Genomic DNA, 18,539 nt, shown 5'->3' with positions numbered 1-18,539 from the left:
ACCGTTTCCTTCTGTTTGGGTAAAGTCTGTCGTGCAGGGGCAGATGTACTCATGGGTTGTCGAGACGGGATCGAATCGTCCGAATCCTCTGCCCCCGATATTATCTGGAGATCAGGCGAGTCTTCCTCTGCGCCGAGTGGAGCCTCGTCTTCGGAGATATCTTCGATTGGATATTCGTCCTCGAAGACGTCTTCTTCGACGATCTCCTCCTCAAAGATGGCCTCCGGTGCTGGTGCTGATCTTCTCATTTCGTGTCGACGGGCTCTCCGATCTCGAATTGTTTTCTTCGATCGGAAGGAGGCACAGGATGTGCAGGTCGACTCGTCGTATTCTGGCAAGAGACAGAGGTTGCAAACCTCCTGATGGTCGCTATGAGAGAATTTTGCTCGACATACCGGGCATCTCTTGAATGGAGTTCTTTCCATGAGGCGTAGGCCTCACGGCGCCGATGGGCCCAACGGCCCGCGTCGACGCACCGGAATGTAGCTGGTGATGTCGAAAGTATATTCGATGTCGAAAGAAGTTTGTTTGGAGTTTCTCGCTTCGAAATAGCAGAAAAAGTATTTTTCTAGCCGGAGCGGAAAACTTTCATCCGAACCCAGTGGCAGAAAAAAACAATCTGAAGATGAAGTCGATGACCATGCGCAGTATTGTCCAAGGGAGGAGTCACCTATCTCGTGACTACAAAAGACTTCTTACAAGAAGACAACAACAACCTGCAATCATCCGAGCCCAACACCAGGTGGCGATCTATTGCTAAATGTAGGATCTGCATCTCATATGCCTTGAACATACTGTTTTTGTGTTCTCTGTCTGGATTCGTCTATATGTGGCGAATCAAAGATGGTAAACCTTTTAGAAAGAGATGTCCTTCTCCGTTTACAGCATGCCTATACATTAAATATTTTCTCAGTTGAACTTTGCCACGTAGACAGGCTCCCTAGCCCTGGACTGATTCATAACAGATAAAAATCACTTACAAATCTTGTTCCTGGAAAGGAATGTTGCCTCTGATGTACCAAGAAATCTGGTCTTCCAAGTCCTTTTAGGGATTGTGCCGCTTGTAGAGGTCTTATGAGAAGCCTGTCATGTGCTAGCGCCTCCTTATGTTACTTTCTTTATTTTGGCTTGATCTTGCTTGTTGGACCAGCTGCCACCCTGCCCTTCACCTTGAAGCACAGGCAATCTGTGATGCGAGCAATTATGAACTTTAAAGCCCTGCAGCACAGTCCATACTTCAACACTACCCAGCTACATCAACCTCATCTTTGGTTGCAAAAGCGCATAAAGACTTTATACAAATATAGTCCTCAGCAGCTCTTCTGGAGCTGACCACGGGCTTGTACATTCGTAACATTTGTGGTTGTTTGTGAGCCGTGCAGGTGGAAGTCAAAAACAGCTGTGAACCCACCACCTTGCTTCACAAAAGCTATCGAAAAGAATGTGGCGCTTTACAACAATCCACCTCTAGAATGAAGAGCTGTTAACCCAGCACCGAACCACAGACCCCGCCAGCCAACAAAATCCCCATAACTAACTCCTCTAAATGGCTTAGTGCTGTATGATCACAGGGAAGAATCCAGCCTGCAAAAGAAACATAACAGGTGGTGACTTTAAGCCCAGGTCTCTGGGTGGAAAGCCGGGAAGATTTGAAGGATGATCCACTCTTAACTGGAAAGCTTTAAAAACATCCTAATTCAATTTCATTCACACAAACTGTCATGTATTCAGCCACCTCCGTGGGCGTGGTATTTCCTATTTCTGAATTTAGCTTTGTAAACTTTCCGTTCTTACATTGCTTTATTCATAAACTGACACAGAAGCCTGCTTACAGAAACAAGTATTGTTTATTGTCAATATCACAAATAGGGAAGATCCTTGGATCTCAGGCTCAGCTCATTTACATAGAGACCAGTTACTTCATCATTGCTGTGACACAAACGTAGGCACACATGCTCGGCACCAGCTGTGCTGGGTACAAGGCACAGTCAGTGTTGGGGCCAATATGGCATTCATATTGGATTAAAAGACAAGTCAAGTTCGATGCAGGGGAAGGTGGAGTGGATGATATTGGTTGGAAAAGTCTAGGGTAAGTATTTGAGGCAGGATGCAGCCAGTACTGGAGCAAAAATTAAGTCAACGGGGGCAAGATGAAGGGGATGCATGCCGTGGAAAGAAGGCATTGTTGGGGTTTTTAGATGAACGCAATGTCAGAAGAACAGTAAAAAATCAATAACAGGAGACTATATGATGTAAATGCTGCAGGAAAGAATTCAATTTTCATGGTAGATGGAATAGCAATAGTAACGGTATCAACGTAATTATGTGGGCTAGTAAGGTGTTTGTACTGTGGGCAGAATGGTGTGTGCCTTGGGAGAATGATACATTCACAGTTGTCAGGGAAGATGGAGCACATGTTAGTGAGAAATAGACTATCACAGAGTGCATGTCTGTGCCGGTGGATGGAAAGCGTCAGTATTGGGAGCAAGAAAAGCAGTGTCTGGAAGCGGTATGAAGTTAACACTATGGCTGGATCAAAGTCAGTGCTTATGACAGGAAGAAGCCAATCTGAGGACGCAGACTGAAAATATTAGGGTGCAGTTCATAATCGGGGAACAGCAGGGAGCAATGGAACAAGTGTTGTAGAAAGATTGAAAACAGACCTGGAAGCAGTGCTGCGATCAGTAGGTAGCACAGTGGGCATGAAAGATTTCTAATCGTAGTGCTGTATCAAACTAAAATCAGGAATTGTTTACTCTTACTGTTTTGTGTGCGACATGGAGTTGGCATTGGTGGTGGTGCTGGGAAACATGATTCAGTCTGCCTTGGATTACAGGTTGAACAGAGAGCTGGAAGATATGCAGCCAGTGCTTGGAGGTTGGTTGGGTGGGGGTGGGGGGGGGGGGGGGGGGGGTGAAGGGCATAATGAAGTTTACGTGGAGAAACTTGATGGAGTATGTATGACTGATGAAGACAGTGTAGTTAGACATGGTAGAGTCACTAGTGGGAGACAAGATGGAGTCAGTGCAGCTCGTGGACAGTATCAGAATTAGGGACATGAGGGAGCTGGGGCAGGGAGTTGCGTGGGAATGAGTATGGAGCTCCACAGAAGTCATTTTTTGATAAGAGGGCATTGGTGTAACCACTAACCATGCAGAAAAATCAGTGTGTAACACAGAGTTCGAGGGCAGTCTCGGGTCGGTGACATGGATAGGAATGCTTAAAAGTTGGCAGGGCAGGATTTATTCAGGAAGACGTGAGTTTTAAAGTCAAAATCGACTAGATGGCGGAGCAGACTAGAATCCAAGTTCGAGAGTAGAATAAAATGAACACTGCAGGCAAGATGAAGCAAGTGTCAGAGCAGGACAAAATCACATTTGGAGCAGTACCAAACTGAATGGAGTTTTATGGGCCGGATAGAGGCACTGTTGGGAGCATCAAAGAATCGGGTTAAGCCTTAGGAAAGTGTAGAGTCAATGATGGGGACAGGAAGAATACAAACTTCAGTAGGCAAATTAGTGCTGGAAGCAGAATGACTCGATGTAATGAAAAGTACAAAAACAAGTGGTATAAGCAGCAGTTTTGAAGGCAGGATGGAGTCTGTTGGTAAAAGATTTACTCAGTGTGAGCACAGGGTTGGTTCAATATTGGGGCGCAGCAATCAATTAGTGTGAACGCTGCTGAAAGGAAGCAGAGTGCTTTACAGACTCAAAGGTAAAAAGACTAACTATTCCTGCACCATGATCTAAAAGGTGAAGTGGTACACTTTTAGGCACAATTTGCAAGGTTACCCAAAGGTGTCCTGGTGCTTAGCTCAAGAAATCAGTGATTTGAATATGGGAGTGAACTTGGGGATAGAATAGAGTCTTTATAAAGGTGCACAAGTGAACTGTTGCTGAGGGAACCCTGTATAATTAACTAATCTTTAGTCAGCATGGTACAACTGCAATTTAGAAGGTCCACATGTATTTGGGATTCTGTGGCGGTCTGCCCTGTCACTGCGTTAAGGAAATGTTTTAATATGTTCCTTACTGATTCATAGGCATGTTGTTAAAGGGAAATGCAGCACACCAGTACACATATTTAATCTTGTAGTGACTACGAGCAATGTGTAGATGGACATCATCCATTAGCATGACATGCAGTGCCATCAACACTTGCTCAAGCAACGTGCATGTGCACATCTGTGCAGTGTGAACACCACCATTCATTTGTTTATGTGCCCAGAGTCCCTCTAGGCGCATAGCAACCCCTGATGAGTGCGTGGCCTGCAAGTTTCCATGGGGTGAGCGTTAGTGCATATACTTTTAGAGTCAACGTTCTCAAACACAGGATTGTACAACAGCGGCTCCGGCCTCCTACAAAAATGAAAATAATTTATAATAAAGCACTGTTTTTTAGTGGGTGGGGGGCAGGTGTGATGAATCTGGAGAAATTCATTGTGTTTCCAGAAAAATCCGCAGGCATTAACACCATCAGATGTGTCTGCTGATCGGACAACATTCTTGCACCCCAAAAAATATATACTGTAAAATGGGGGCACAGGGAGGGAGAAGGGCAGAGGATAAAAAAGAAGCATGCACACTTCTAATAGAAGTAACAGTGAAAATTAGTTCAGACGTAACAGCATCAGTGCCTTATATAACAACACCTGGAGTATCGGAGGAGTAACAGTGCCAGTAGTAAGAAACAGACGGATAACTGCAGCATCACATCACAATGCCAAAGCATTGCATGTGTAGGGTATACTGTAGGAGACCACAGAGAGAGGAGCAGGCAGAACTGGGGCTATGGGCAGGGAAGCAGTAGGGAGGAGAGACAAAGCAGAAGGAGCGGGAAGGCTCGTCTAAACCTCTCAGGCATGCTTTAGGATCTTCTTGGCCTTCGTGTTAGCCTCCTGGATTCGGTCTTCGTTCACAATAACCTAGAGGAAGAAGAAAAAGGAGGCCAATGTTATTTCTGTAGGGCTCAGCACAGTGTTTAATTTGTAAAAAAAGAAGTGCAGGTGCTGAAAATTTTGCCAAGGAGGCCACAACTCACTTCTTCCTCCAGTGAGCCCCACTTTCAACACTCTCACTGCCTCAGTCTTTATCTTCTAACCTTGATCTGTTGTCTGTCCCCTAAGTCTTTGCTCTAAGAGTCTATCCTCTCACCTCTCTAATTGCTTTCTATCATCTTTGTCACACCTGGTGCGTTACCTTATTCCCTGTATTTCTGATTTGCCCTCTATTCATTCTAGCTCTGCCCTTTTTCCTCTTTACTTTTATCCAAGTGGTGCTCTCTCTCCCCTCGATGTTGGCTCTTTACTATCACTCTTCTAGCAGTGATTAGCTGTGCCTCCGTTTTATTATTTGTCTGCTTTTTTTCCTCTGTCCTGTCCTCTAAATCCTTTCATTCTATCTTCTCTCTTCTTAATGCTCTCTTCTTCACATCATGGCTGCTTTCTCTTTTTATCTGATTTGATCTCCTTTTCTTCTAATTAGCTCCGTCTTATCTCTCTCCTCTCGTTTCTTTCTCCTCTTTACTCCTGCTCTCTCTGTCTCTCATCTATAAAACTACTGCTGCCTGTGACCCCTGTCATCAGCCTGTACGTGATCCTGCTATTTTGAACACTGCGTTTTCCTGTTGTCTTTCCTAAAGAAGAGGAATTTGTCATGTGTTTTACTTTCTTACCTACACAAAGTACAAAAACAAAATGTACACCAAATGAAAATGCTTTTTTGCGTATATTAATCAGTGCAGTGTAACTGGGTTATTTGCAGATCAGGTAGCTGCTCGAGCACAGCCACAGCAGGTGATGTCACTGCTAGGGCTGCCTGTAATTAGTAGGTCCAGGGATGGTGACGGCATCGGCATCCACTGCTCAACTTGCTGTGACCCTGCCTGCTATAGCACAGGCATTGTCCCCAGCCGTAATGCTGCCAATGCCGGTAAGTATTGCTGTGGTGCCTACTGGACTCACGCACGCTCAGCAATTATCATGCTGGGGTGCAGTGCACTGATTCTACAGATGACGCCATGGCGCACAAAGGTTGTGTTGGGCCACAGCCGCATTGAGCACGTTGAGGATATCAGCAATGCAGGGCTGCAGGATATGATACTCTGGCTATGCAGCAATTGGAAAGTCAACACTTACTTTCGTTTATTCTTCCTCAAGAGCCCTCACTCCCAAGTTCCAAATTCGCTCTCGCAGCTTGCTTGCCTCAACTCTGTCATGAGCCAGCCTCCAGCTACAATTATCCAATGGGAGGCTTAGGCTCAGGCAGTGGCAGGGTGCAGAAGACTTGGGGAATAGAATGCAAGACATAGTTTGTCAATGAATTCTTGGATTTGTGATCGGAGTGATGATATCATCACTAAAGTGGTGATACACAATCATGCCTGCCTGGACAGGCATATGCTGGCCTGTCTATGAACATTTACCAGCCAGTCACCATGCAATGCATGTTATTCTTTTTATTTTGAATTTAACAATTAATATTGAGACCACCACCTGCAGGGTCAGAAATTGTAGTCCCGGCCCTGTGAAATTAGTGCCGGTGCTGAGCACCTGAAAGCACTGGCTCAGCATCAAAAGATAACATGGACAATGAATATATGTGATGGAGAGAATGGCTTTGGAATAGAGATACATCGAAATCGCGACTAAGGTGGGAATTGAGAAGCGAGGGGGTAGAAGGATGAAAAGGGGATGAAGGTTACAGTGAGTCAGTCATTACAACATGAAAAATAATACTAGCTATTTACATGAAGGAAGCAGGTGCTCGAAATCTTATTGCTGGATTGTAGATTCCATGAGATAGGCTGTGCCTAGACAGTGATTAAGGACTTAGATGTTCAAGTGAAACAACACAATACCTGGAACACGTTTTGACTGATTGCTATGGAACTCCAGGAACTTCATACTACTGCAAGTGTAAAGAACCTCCAGGTAACTCCAGTGATCCTGGAACAATTTTCAAAGCGGGTTTGCTGATCAACACTAAAGGCAGATGGGTTGTGAAAACTATTTTTTCTAGTTAAAAAACGCCATATATTTGATCGCAGAGTTGGGACACGGTGGAAGGTCTTTTTGTAGATTCTAAACTTAATGTTTACAGAAATTTAGCTACATATGGTGGTAGGAAATATGTGTTTATAGATGGTATATGCTTCCTCAAATTTGCTTCTTTGACCAAAAAAGACACCTGAACCATTACTTTTTTAATCATCTAGGTTTTGACTGGGGGTGAGCGAGGCCGTAATCACTTCCAAAACATGAGATGGTCTGTGGGAAACCTGTGTCTCAGCATGAATGAATGTGGTGGAATGAGCCATCAAGCTTTTACTTAACACATTCCACTTCAACCTCCACCAGTGACAGGTCCAAACATTATGTGCAATGTATTAGTTGTGTCAACCAGACCTCCATAAAGAAATATAAACAAGGGCACTACTTAATTTTAACAGCACCTAACATTATGAAGAGTTTGGGAAGCACTGGCCCTCTATTACCCTGTGTACAACAAAGATCTCAGTGTATTTAGCATATCACTAAAGGATAAAGAGCCAACTTTCAACCAGCAGCTGACAGCCTTTTAAAGGTCAAGCAATTCAGGGAGACAAAGAGCCAAATGTTTTCAGTGTGGGAATATGTCACATCCACAAACTCACTATGTGCTTTCCTAAACTTTCAATACATCTTAAAGCTGGAACTGTCACTTACAACTGAGAGGAGAAGATGTAATTGTGCGCAGTAGCTCATAAACCTAGTGGAATATTATGCATGAGTGGAAATTCACAATTTGTGGATTTCAAAAGTGAATTTGATCTCATAAGTGAATCGGGAACTAGCAGCACATGTGCCTCATAGATAGTTCACATGCTTCTGCAGCATTTGGAAGCACTTTATCAAATCTAGAGGCCAATTATGATAGCGGTTTTTCCGCATCCTCCGGGCCGGCGGAAGCCACCGCCGGCCCGGAGGATGAGGAAAAACCGCTGCGGAGCCTCCAAAGACCCACCGCCAAATTAGGATGGCTGGTGGGTCTGGAATTCCGCCCGCAGCTTTGCCGCCGTGGTCGTCTTCCGACCGCGGCGGAAAAGCTCTAACATGGCTGGCGGTGTCGATCAGACACCGCCAGCCATATTAGGATGGTGGTGAATACATGCTTTTCCACGGCGGCTTTTCCGCCGTTGAAAAGCATACATATTTTCACTTCGGGGGCCCGTTGTGGGCCCCCTGGGTGAAGGGGGGTGGGGGGTGCACATGGGGGGTACCTATGGTACCCCCCTGCATTTGAGTGCACAAAGCGGCAGGCACTGCGGAGTGCCTGCTGCTTTGTGTATGCAAATGCGATGCATGCATTTTTAACCTTGCGGCGGGTGCAGCTTGAAGCTGCACCCGCCGCAATGTTAAAGATAGAGAATGTGACCGCCGCCCTGGCGGTCACATCCTAATCTACTCGGAGGGAACGCTGCAGCCCCTGCGGACGTTCCCTCCTCCTCAGGGGTCGCGGACGGACTCAAGTCCGTCCACGATCCTAATGACCCCCTAAGTTTGGAATGTTAACAAATGATTTTATTTGCATGTTTTAGAAAACCTTTGCCACGCCCTAATCTTTAGAGCATGACTAGGTTCAAATTACAAAATTCCCTAACTTTGCAGTCAAAGAACAAAAAAATAAAATACGGATCACGATTTTAACCCCTTCAGTGCTCATGACAGAACCGTTCCATCATCGCACCCGCCCATGGGCCAACCTATCTAACCCCCCCCCCCAAAATAGGGATACCCCGCGAACCCCCACTCGGCATCCGTAGCGTGCTGACGCACTGGAAGCCATTTGCTTCCAGGCATCTGAGAAGAAGGTAGGATTTTCCTGGTTTTGGTGGGGGGGGGGGGGGCGTGATCTGAGTGCACAGAGGCATCAGGGAGAACAACGTAATTTTCCTCTTCCTTTGCAGGGCATTCCTGTTGCACGATCGTGAATGGGGCTGTGATTGTGCAGCAGTAGGAAGGCCCCCACTAACACCAGGGATTGTTTTATAGGAGTGCAAGCGACCCTTTGAGCAAGAGTCGTTCCTATGGTGGCCGTTTTCTGTCCACTGTTTTCTGCCCCCAGGGTCGCTTCCAAAGGGGGGCATTTTGTGCTGGGCATTCTCTGCTCCCCCTGGGGACAGATTGGGCCAATTTTGAGGCCCATCTGCCCCGGGGGTGAGGGGCAGAAAACACTACTAGCACCAGGGAATTTTAAACTTTGTGAATGGGGGCAATCCTTTGAGCAAGGATCGCCCCTCACATTTTTTATATACTTGTGACGGTTTTCTGCCCCCCCCCCCTCCCCCCACCGGTTGGATGGACCCTATTTGAAGGCTCATGTGCCCCACAGGGGGTGGGGGTGGTGTAGAAAATCCACTAGCACTAGGGATATGTATGTATTTATGTTTGACGGTGGCCCCTTGGGTAAAGGTTGCCCCAATTTGATGGGACATGGATTATTATATGCTTTTGGCATTCTTTTTAATCCCCTTTGGTAGTTGATTGGCCATTTGAGTAGTGACATAGCGTGTTATAATGTATTTGTTTTACCTCTTGTCATTTGCTATTGTAATATTTTATTTCTCCCTTGTATTCTAGTTCAAGGCTTTTGCTCTTTTGACTGATGTTACAGGTTGCGGATTCTTCAATGGTAGTTCTGCAATTTGCGTAGTTGCATGTGTTTGGTAAGAAAACGGTTTTGGTACTTTTTACTCTAAATGAGTATAATTTCCTTGCATGAATGTTTTTTTGTAAATGGTGTAATAATAACAGTATGTTTAGCTTGTCTTTTATTGTGTGTGAAAATCTTTTTGCATTTGTGCTCGATGTGTATTTTGTTGTCTTGTGAGCAATTTGTTTTGTTTTTTCTTTCTAGTGGGGTATTGTTGGTTTTTGCTGTGTCTCTGCAGAGTAGGTGCTGGTGAGTCTAGCTGTCTCTGGCAAGTGAATCATACAGTTGTTGAGTATATACATATTTGTGATAAAGCCACACATTATTGCTTATTTTGCAGTGTTGGTTGTTGTTGACTTGTTTGTGAAGTCTCCTTTCTTAGTAAGGATTATGGCTAGCCGCAGGATGACTGCTTAGCAGGTTATGGGTATGCGTTTCATGTCTTCCTCTGACCATAATTATGAGACTGACTCTGCATCTGAGGCAGAGGAGAGAGTGGAAGATTCTCGGATGATGAAGTCACTCTCAGTGCAGATGAAGTGTCTGTTGTAGAAGAGAACAAATAAAATGAGCAACCCAGTATACCCTTGAGGGTTTGGGCAAACAATATGGAAAGGTGAGAATACCTTCAAGGGATTTTCTTAGAGTTAGTTGGAGCTTAAAGCTTGTGATGCTAGTTAGTGACCAACAACAATTTAGGCCAAAAGTGCAGAAATGCAACAACAATAATTCATTTACTCTAAAGCAGACACATTAAGTGAACAGAGAAACAATAATAATAGCAGAGGTGCAGGGTGTATATGGAAAATTGTATTTAATACTCTAAAATTGATTAAAAACAGGGTACAAAATCAATGTCAACAATGTTGCAAGAAGTAAATGATAGACAATCAAATGAACACTTCTTTGGAACAATTGTTCGCGCGTTCCTGCCTTATTACAAACAATCAATTAATCCAGGTAGGAAAAGCGTGAGTCGACGTTTCGGTCTCCTATATATTCATTGCTGAGACCATCTTCAGGACAGAAGACAATATCTGAAGACCCTAAAAGTGATATAGTTATATCATTAAAAAACATACCATATCATATAAATTACATTAAATTGATCACTAAACATATAACACCCCTAATTTATTTAGACTTAAACCATTATTCTTTATCAACATCCTTTTTAGGTAAAAATTAACTCTAACATTAAAAAATGTAGCGCACCTCAAGATTCCTATGTTTGAGACAAATCCTGATTCATATTATATGACAAATTTTATTTACCATGTTGGATCGGGTGCATCGAGTCACCCATAAAATTTCTATCCTTCAGTTTCAAATCGAACATTGTTTACAATAGCCATAAACATTTCATTTTGTATATATAAATGCTTCTTAATTGTTGAATCACCAGTGCCCCTACTATGAACAGTGGATGTCTTTGCTGCTTACTCAAGTAGTGGCTGTCTCTAATATATGTACATGAGGATTCTCAGAACATAGCTCAGGGAGCCAAGCGAGTACAGTAATAATATGGCAGTATTGGTCTGTGTTGTCATCGACTTCAACTACAATTTACATCATAAAGCGCCATTATACAGTGTATCTGGACTGACAGAAATTGCTTAAGAGTTGACATCCAATTTTTCATGCGCTTGTATTTCCATACTACACTGGCATTTAAACGATATTTTTGACCAGTATCATATTGTGGTCAGGTGGAAAGAGCACAATTTTTATAATAAGCATTCTATTCTCGTGGTTGTGATGGCATTTAAGGTATCATATTATTATGCCTGCCACTAAACATATGGCTACTAAATACAAATCTCTGCATTGCCTATCAAGAGATCTAGCTGGATTTTTACCTGACAATACTATAATCCTCACCGCGGAACGTACTGATTCACGTACAGAATATATTCAGCATCAGCAAAATCGGTATTCGACCTGAGCAAAGAATCGCATGGATGTTAGAATTGTGTATCTTGTTAAAGAGTTAAAGAACAAAACATTAAGTTTATTTTAAAATTATTATCTGCATGTTGGCAATCGATTTGGCAAAGGAGTCTACGTGCATATATAGTTAATCAGCTTGGAGGGCCTATTATTTACCAAATGTCATGGCTGATAAATCATAATATACTAAGGCGTGTCATATTTATATTGCATGAGAGAAGGATTATAACATATATTTGTGACATGCATCAACTCAATTACGGCGTTGTCAAATATTTATTCGTATACGATATATCGAGCGCCTTATCTAAAAGATGTCACATGGCTTCAGGACAAATTCTCATCCATTTGCGAATCATGAATCACATGACTATAAATCAATTGTCAAACAAGTTATATGTCTGATTGAACATGATATCTAACAAGGAGTATCTCGTGTTGATGTAGCATTAGTTCAAAAAGCTTAACGTTCATATTTGAACAGACGAGGTCGACTATTGATATGTAATTCTAAAAAAGACTATCGTTTTAGGTAAGTTCTATCAACTTTACACAGAGAAGAACTTTATACCTGCTGCGTGAGCTTATATCCACTAGACGTCCATTTGTTTAGATGTAATTGGCACCAATAGATTTCTCTGTAATAAAGAGAAGAGTTTGTATAGCGGATATCAAATTGGATAACTACTGTCCCATAGTGTGGCCCTATAGTACGCTCACCTTTTAGATAGTGTCGTAAAACAAACAATTGTTTGGATGAATTAGAAGTTGTTTTTCTGTAACAAAAAGAAGAATTTTTTGTAGCCCTGTGCATCAAATATATGCAATAGTTCCTGGCCCATAACATGACCCTATAGAGCGCTCACCTTAGTCTAAAGTCTTCAGAAGATCAAAAACACCGTATGCATTCACGTCAGGGCGAAGGGCCTTGGTTGATGCCACGCAAGGTTTTGTAAGATTGTTTGGAGATCGAAATAGGACTCGGCTATTGCTCACGTTAGAGATACCACTGTTGTATAGTGGTAATCGAGACGGCCATCTTGGAATGTATAATATACCTGATGGTCCGGTATCATTCTATATTTGTTTGACAAGTATCCTATTCAGTGATACATAATGTATCTTGCAGAGCTGTCCAATAATTTTTCCACAGAAAGCGAGTCAAGAGAGCTAATTTCTCTGACATTGTAACAACGATAATGTTATTTCTCGGATACTAATGTATGTTACTGAAGCGGCCATCTTGGAATGTATAATAAACCTGATGGTCCGTTATCATTCTATATTTGTTTGACAAGTATCCTATTCAGTCATACATGATGTATCTTACAGAGCTGTCCAATAATTTTTTCACAAAAAGCGAGTCATGAGGGCTCATTTCTCTGACATTGAAACAAGGATAATGTTATTTCTCGCATACTATTGCATGTTGCTGTATCATCGAAATTATCATTAATACTAGTCTGGCCTTTAGTTAACTATATTAAGCGGGATAATCCTGCATTACGGCCTGAAGACGATGGGCAAAACATGATAAATCTCTTATTTGTAAAAATACAGTAGTAATAAAACTCACGCAAAAGCATTTTGTTACTCAATCTGCAATATGTTTTACAGATGTTGGTATTTGACCTGGTCCTTAAATGTTCCGAAGTTTGAAAGAGCCAGAAGAAGCTCTACAACCTAGATCAATTATCTAGCCCTTCTTTAGGTTCCGACCATATTAATACATTATGCTTTAACATCAACAGTATCTTATCAAGTCAATTGAGGCCACTTTTTCAAAGAGATAGCCTACCATGAAAAATTACCTATGCCTTAATTTTAGACATTCACTTTTGGTTGCTAATACTACAGTTGTATATAAAAGGACATATGAACAGCATGTAAACATTATTGTTTATAAACATTTCCTATCACTAGTGACATGCATCTACAGAATTGTATGTACAGACCGAACGGCTGCTATATATCACATCAACACTGACATGTATAAACAAACAGACTAGCTGACATATATCAAATTAACAGAATTTTTGAAAAAAGGTTAGCATAGAGTACAAAGTTTTTATGCTTTATCTAGACAATAATAATATCCTCAAGTATAAAAATCACAGTGATGGTGGCCTTTATAACTCTGATAATGTACAGTCTGACATAATTATCATTGACATGGATATCGTAACCGACACCTACTAGTTGCCAACATCTTCAGAGGTAAACCATGTAGATTTAATGATAAAATAGTATACCTACAAATGTAGTGGCAGGCATTTAACAGATATACACAATCAGGCGTATTTTTTAAAGACAGGCTAATGTATGCCATTCAGTGGCACTATTCAGTCCCCTTTCTATTGTATCTGCAGTGCAGATGTATTTACCTTCCCTCAAGATTAGAATCCTGTCAACATTTTGATGTCGTTTAGTGGGTTTAATAACGTCAATCACCCACCAGGTCATTTGGTTACATGTATGTCCTGAACAAATGAAATGTTCAACAAGAGGTGCATTCTCTTTTTTGCATCTTATACGCGACTGATGTTGTAAGATCCTCTTTTTGACGGGCTGGATGGTCTTACAGATTGCACAGACACTTTATGCAATACACCACATTTTTGGTGTTACAGTTAGAGAATGATCTGAGAGTTCTATTTAAATAATTAATTGTGCAGGTTTTAACTGTTTCAGTAGTCAGACAAGCTTGACAATTACTGCACTTGAAGTGACCTTTGATTGGTGTCAACTGTCTCATATTGTCAACAGTATTGTGTTCATTTTTGCTGTCGTAGGCGTGAACAAGACGGTCTTGTAAGTTAGTGCCTCTTCTGAAAGCAAATAAGGGCTTCTGTACAAATTCTGGAATGGATGCTAAAAGATTCCATTGTTTGAGCAAAATTTTCTTTATAGCATTTGAGTGTGTACCAAAAGTGGACACACAGATCAAATTTTCTTTCTTTGGACGATATTTAACTGTCAGGAGAGATTCTCGGTCATTGTACCAAGCTCTTTTCATTGATTTTTTTAGAAGGTGCAACAATGTTTGTGTATGTTTCCGGGTCTCCCCCGGGACTCGCGAAACACTAGACCGTTACATCTCTTCCCAAATCGGTATTTTGTCCTGAATCGTTTTACAAAGTCAACACGCAAATTCAGCTAGTCTTTGGCTCGGCCTGGGATTCGGCCAGAGGCTGTGGTGACCCTGACCCCTGATGAATACAGGGGACTGTGAGTGTATTCCCGGAGATCGTGGGGTGGTGACAACTCCTCCATGTGTATCGTGATCACTGTCTTCCTCCGGCTGGTTAAGAGCCTCAGGGTTTTCCCGGTCATTCTGCCCCACTGCTTCAGGCATCGATGGTATACGTTTGAACCATGACACATTTCTGGTTACTTCTTCTCCATCTCTTTGTGCGGTCACAGCTGTGCCTTTCGTTGTTTTGATGATCCACGGTTCTGCTTCATACGGGGTCCGGAATTTTCCACCAGGCCTCCGCGTTCGTATTAGCACAGCGGCTCCCGGGATTAGTTCTCTTTCTCTCGCTCGCCTTCTTCGGCTGGCTCGCTCATTGTTCCTCTTCCGTCGCTCTTGAGCAGCCGCCGGCACATACGGTTCAGGTGCCCAGTCCTCAGCCATATGTATGTAACAAAACAAACGCCAATGCTGAGAAACCTGACTATAACATGACAATTAACCAAAACCGCTGTTGATGAATCAAACAAAAACAACCTGCTCAACGTATAGCATCATATGAGATTTATTCTCTTTCGTCGAATTTTGACTTTTTTTGGCACATAAACTTTTTAGTGCATGGGAAATACAAAGAATTTTTATATACAATATATACAAACATAAGCAAAAAGTGCAAAAAACATTTTATACATTACATACACACTTGGCCAGTCAGTCATACAACAAGCATTCACACAAATGGCGCAAAAAGCAATATATCCACGTATTGGTGACAAATGAATAGAAATGATTCCTTTCGTGATTGTCAATTTACAGGGTCTGACTAATTCACAGCTTTTTTAAAAAATTGTCTTGTATTAAATAGAAAAGTCTGTGTCACAACAATAATACACCAAATACGGGACAGGGCTGGTCGACGCGTTTCGAACCCCTGTTGTTGTCGGGGTTCTCCTCAGGACCGGATGGGTTCTGAAAGAATGATAAAAACTTACTTAGGATCAATTTCTACAGAACAAGAGGATAGACCAGCTCAAGAGTAGCCTTAGCCGCTCCCTACCTTAAGGTGGTAGTCGATGGCTCAAATTCAAATTCAATCCTATGAGATTTGGTGTCCAAACGACAGTTTTGTGTTTGTATCCCGAAAGAAACTGTTCAGGGGGACTGTGAGACAAAGAAATACAAACATGTACTAAATTTACTCATACATTCCAACATGCACGCATCCCAAAAGTCCTAATTGGGAGATGTCAGCTTACCCGCTTTCAGAGCGGCTGCTAGCTCGCCGGCATCTCTTTATGTTCGATGCGCGGTCGCTTCTTAGCTGTGGGGCAAACGGAGTAATGTTTTAGATGTTTGGCGTTAGGCGCGTCTGGAGTTTACTGAGAGTAACGTGGACCTGTGGTTGAAACGTACCGTTTGGAAGCAGAGGGTCCGTTCTGATCTCGGGCTCACTCGAATCGTTTGTCTTGCGTCTGGGAGCAACGCTTCCTGGTTTCTAGTAAAATCCCAGTGCTCATGGGACTTGTAGTTTTAGTGTCCGTGGATCCATGGAATTGCGGAAATGAAAAATCCGGACTGGAGCAGATACAGGCCTGAGTTTGCGCAAATTACACAGTCGGTTTGTATATCTCCGAAATCTCATTTATCCCCCTAATTGCTGTATTGAACTTCATAATTAGCATAGCTTCACGTTGTGACAACTTTGCTTCCAAATCCCCGCCTCTAGGGTCTTTCTCAATTTTGGATAATACTGTCCATTTTAAATCACTTTTTACATGTTTGTGCTTCACCCAGTGATTCACCAACGGGGCATTTTCCACTCCTCTATGTATTCGTGACTTGTGCTGCGTAATCCGATTCCTCACTTCTTGTGTCGTCTTTCCGATGTACACTAAGGGGCAAGGGCAGATAATTGCGTACACGACATTCTTTGTTTTACAGTTCGTGAACACGTCGTGCTTCCAAAAAATATTTTCAAATGTGAATACACAGTCTTCAATGGTCTCGTTGCAACAAGTACATGTTCCACATTTGTGGTGCCCCTTTGGTGGTGGGAAACCGAATATGCTTTGTAATGTTGGTGCTTTCAAAGCTGGTAAAGCTGCCCTAACGACATGGTTGGCTACGCTTTTCTCTTTTTTGTATGCGAAAAGCGGAGGTGCAGAAAAATCCTCATGGAGGTTTTTAAGTAAATGCCAGTTGGACATTATGAGTTTCTTGTGTTGGTTGGCCGCTGGGCAAAACGTGGTTACGCACACCATCCTTTTGAGGTCCTGTTTGGTTTTCTTCTCCAATAGAGTCTCTCGTGGAGTCCACCAGGCTCGTTTGAGGGAGTTTTTAAGTAGTTTTTTAGGGTACCCTCTTTGGATAAGGCGATTTTTCAAATGGTCAGCATGTTTAAAGTACTCTTCCTTCCCCGAGCAATTGCGTCGGATCCTTAGGAATTGTCCATAGGGTAGGTTTTGTCTGAGACTTCGAGGGTGATTACTGCTGAAATGCAAAGATTTATTCCTGTCTGAGGGCTTGCGGAACAAAGTAGTATCCAAGCCTTCTCCATTCGGGTCCACTTTAACGTCCAGGAAGGTTGATAGATTCCTTGGATGCTGTCATAGAGAACTTGATGTCGCATGTTCTCGAATTTAACCAACAGACGAATTGGTTCAGGTCCTCGTGTCCTCCTGTCCAGATGAGGAACACGTCATCTATATACCGCATATAGTTGGAAATGCAGTTACCAAATGGATTGTTGCTGTATATAAATTTGTCTTCGAACAGTCCCATGAACATTATAGCTAGCTCTGGAGCAAAGGGGCAACCCATCGCTACCCCCTTTATCTGATAAAAGAACTCCGCATCAAATGTAAAAAAGTTTTTCTGTAATGCAAAGCGAGCTAGATCAAGAATAAACTCAGTGGGCACTCTTACTGGTCTTTCTCTTTTCTCCAAAAATACTGTAAGTGTTTCCAGTGCTTGATCTTGTGGTATTTGGGTGTATAGAGACACCACATCAAGTGTCACAAGGAGCTGTTTGTTTCGGTCGAAATTGATGGTAGATATTCGATTCAAAAATGCAGTGGTGTCTTGAAGGTGGGCAGGAATAGTCTGGATGAAGGGTTTCAAAAAGAAATCGATATATTTAGCTATGGGTTCAAAGAGTGAATCACATCCAGAAATTATTGGGCGGCCCGAAGGGTTGTTTTCATCCTTGTGCAATTTGGGGAGCACATAGAACACTGGTGTTCTCGGGTTTTTGTTTTGTAGGAACAACAGTTCTTTCGGTCCTACAAATCCGTCATCAAAGCCTTTTTGAATGACATCAAATAGCTGGTTCTTTATTTCTACTGTTGGATCTTTCCCAATGCGCCTATAGCAATTCTGGTCATCAAGTTGGCGGTGTACTTCTTGTTTGTATTTGGCGATATCCCAGATCACAACGGCTCCGCCTTTGTCCGCCTGCTTTACTACAATGGTGGTATCATTTTTTATAGTCGACAATGCATCTTTCTCGGCTTTAGATAAATTATACTTCACGAACGTCCTTTTCTTCTCAATTGAAGATATCCCGGACAGAACAGTTCTTTCAAACGTTGTAACCTCTTTAGGGACTTTGGGTCCTTTAGGGCAAAATGTTGATTTTTTCTTTAGGCCTGTTGTTTCCTCTTGGGAGTTGTCAATTGCTTCATGGAAAAATGTTTTAAGACGAA

General features: G+C 42.5%; 1 protein-coding gene across 1 annotated transcript in view; it reads right to left on the bottom strand.

Moving 5' to 3' along the window:
- Positions 1–1,828: 1,828 nt before the first annotated feature.
- Positions 1,829–18,539, bottom strand: part of LOC147692486 (synaptosomal-associated protein 25-like) — a 552,838-nt gene continuing 536,127 nt past the window's right edge. The window contains exon 8 of the mRNA XM_086938695.1: positions 1,829–4,924. Coding sequence (XP_086794821.1) covers positions 4,856–4,924 — 69 coding nt within the window. The 3' untranslated portion in view covers positions 1,829–4,855. The remainder of the gene's footprint in view (positions 4,925–18,539) is intronic.

Source organism: Lissotriton vulgaris, chromosome 9 (assembly GCF_964263255.1).
Source record: "Lissotriton vulgaris chromosome 9, aLisVul1.2, whole genome shotgun sequence".
Lineage (NCBI taxonomy): Eukaryota > Metazoa > Chordata > Amphibia > Caudata > Salamandridae > Lissotriton > Lissotriton vulgaris.
This window is presented reverse-complemented; position numbering and strand designations above follow the sequence as displayed.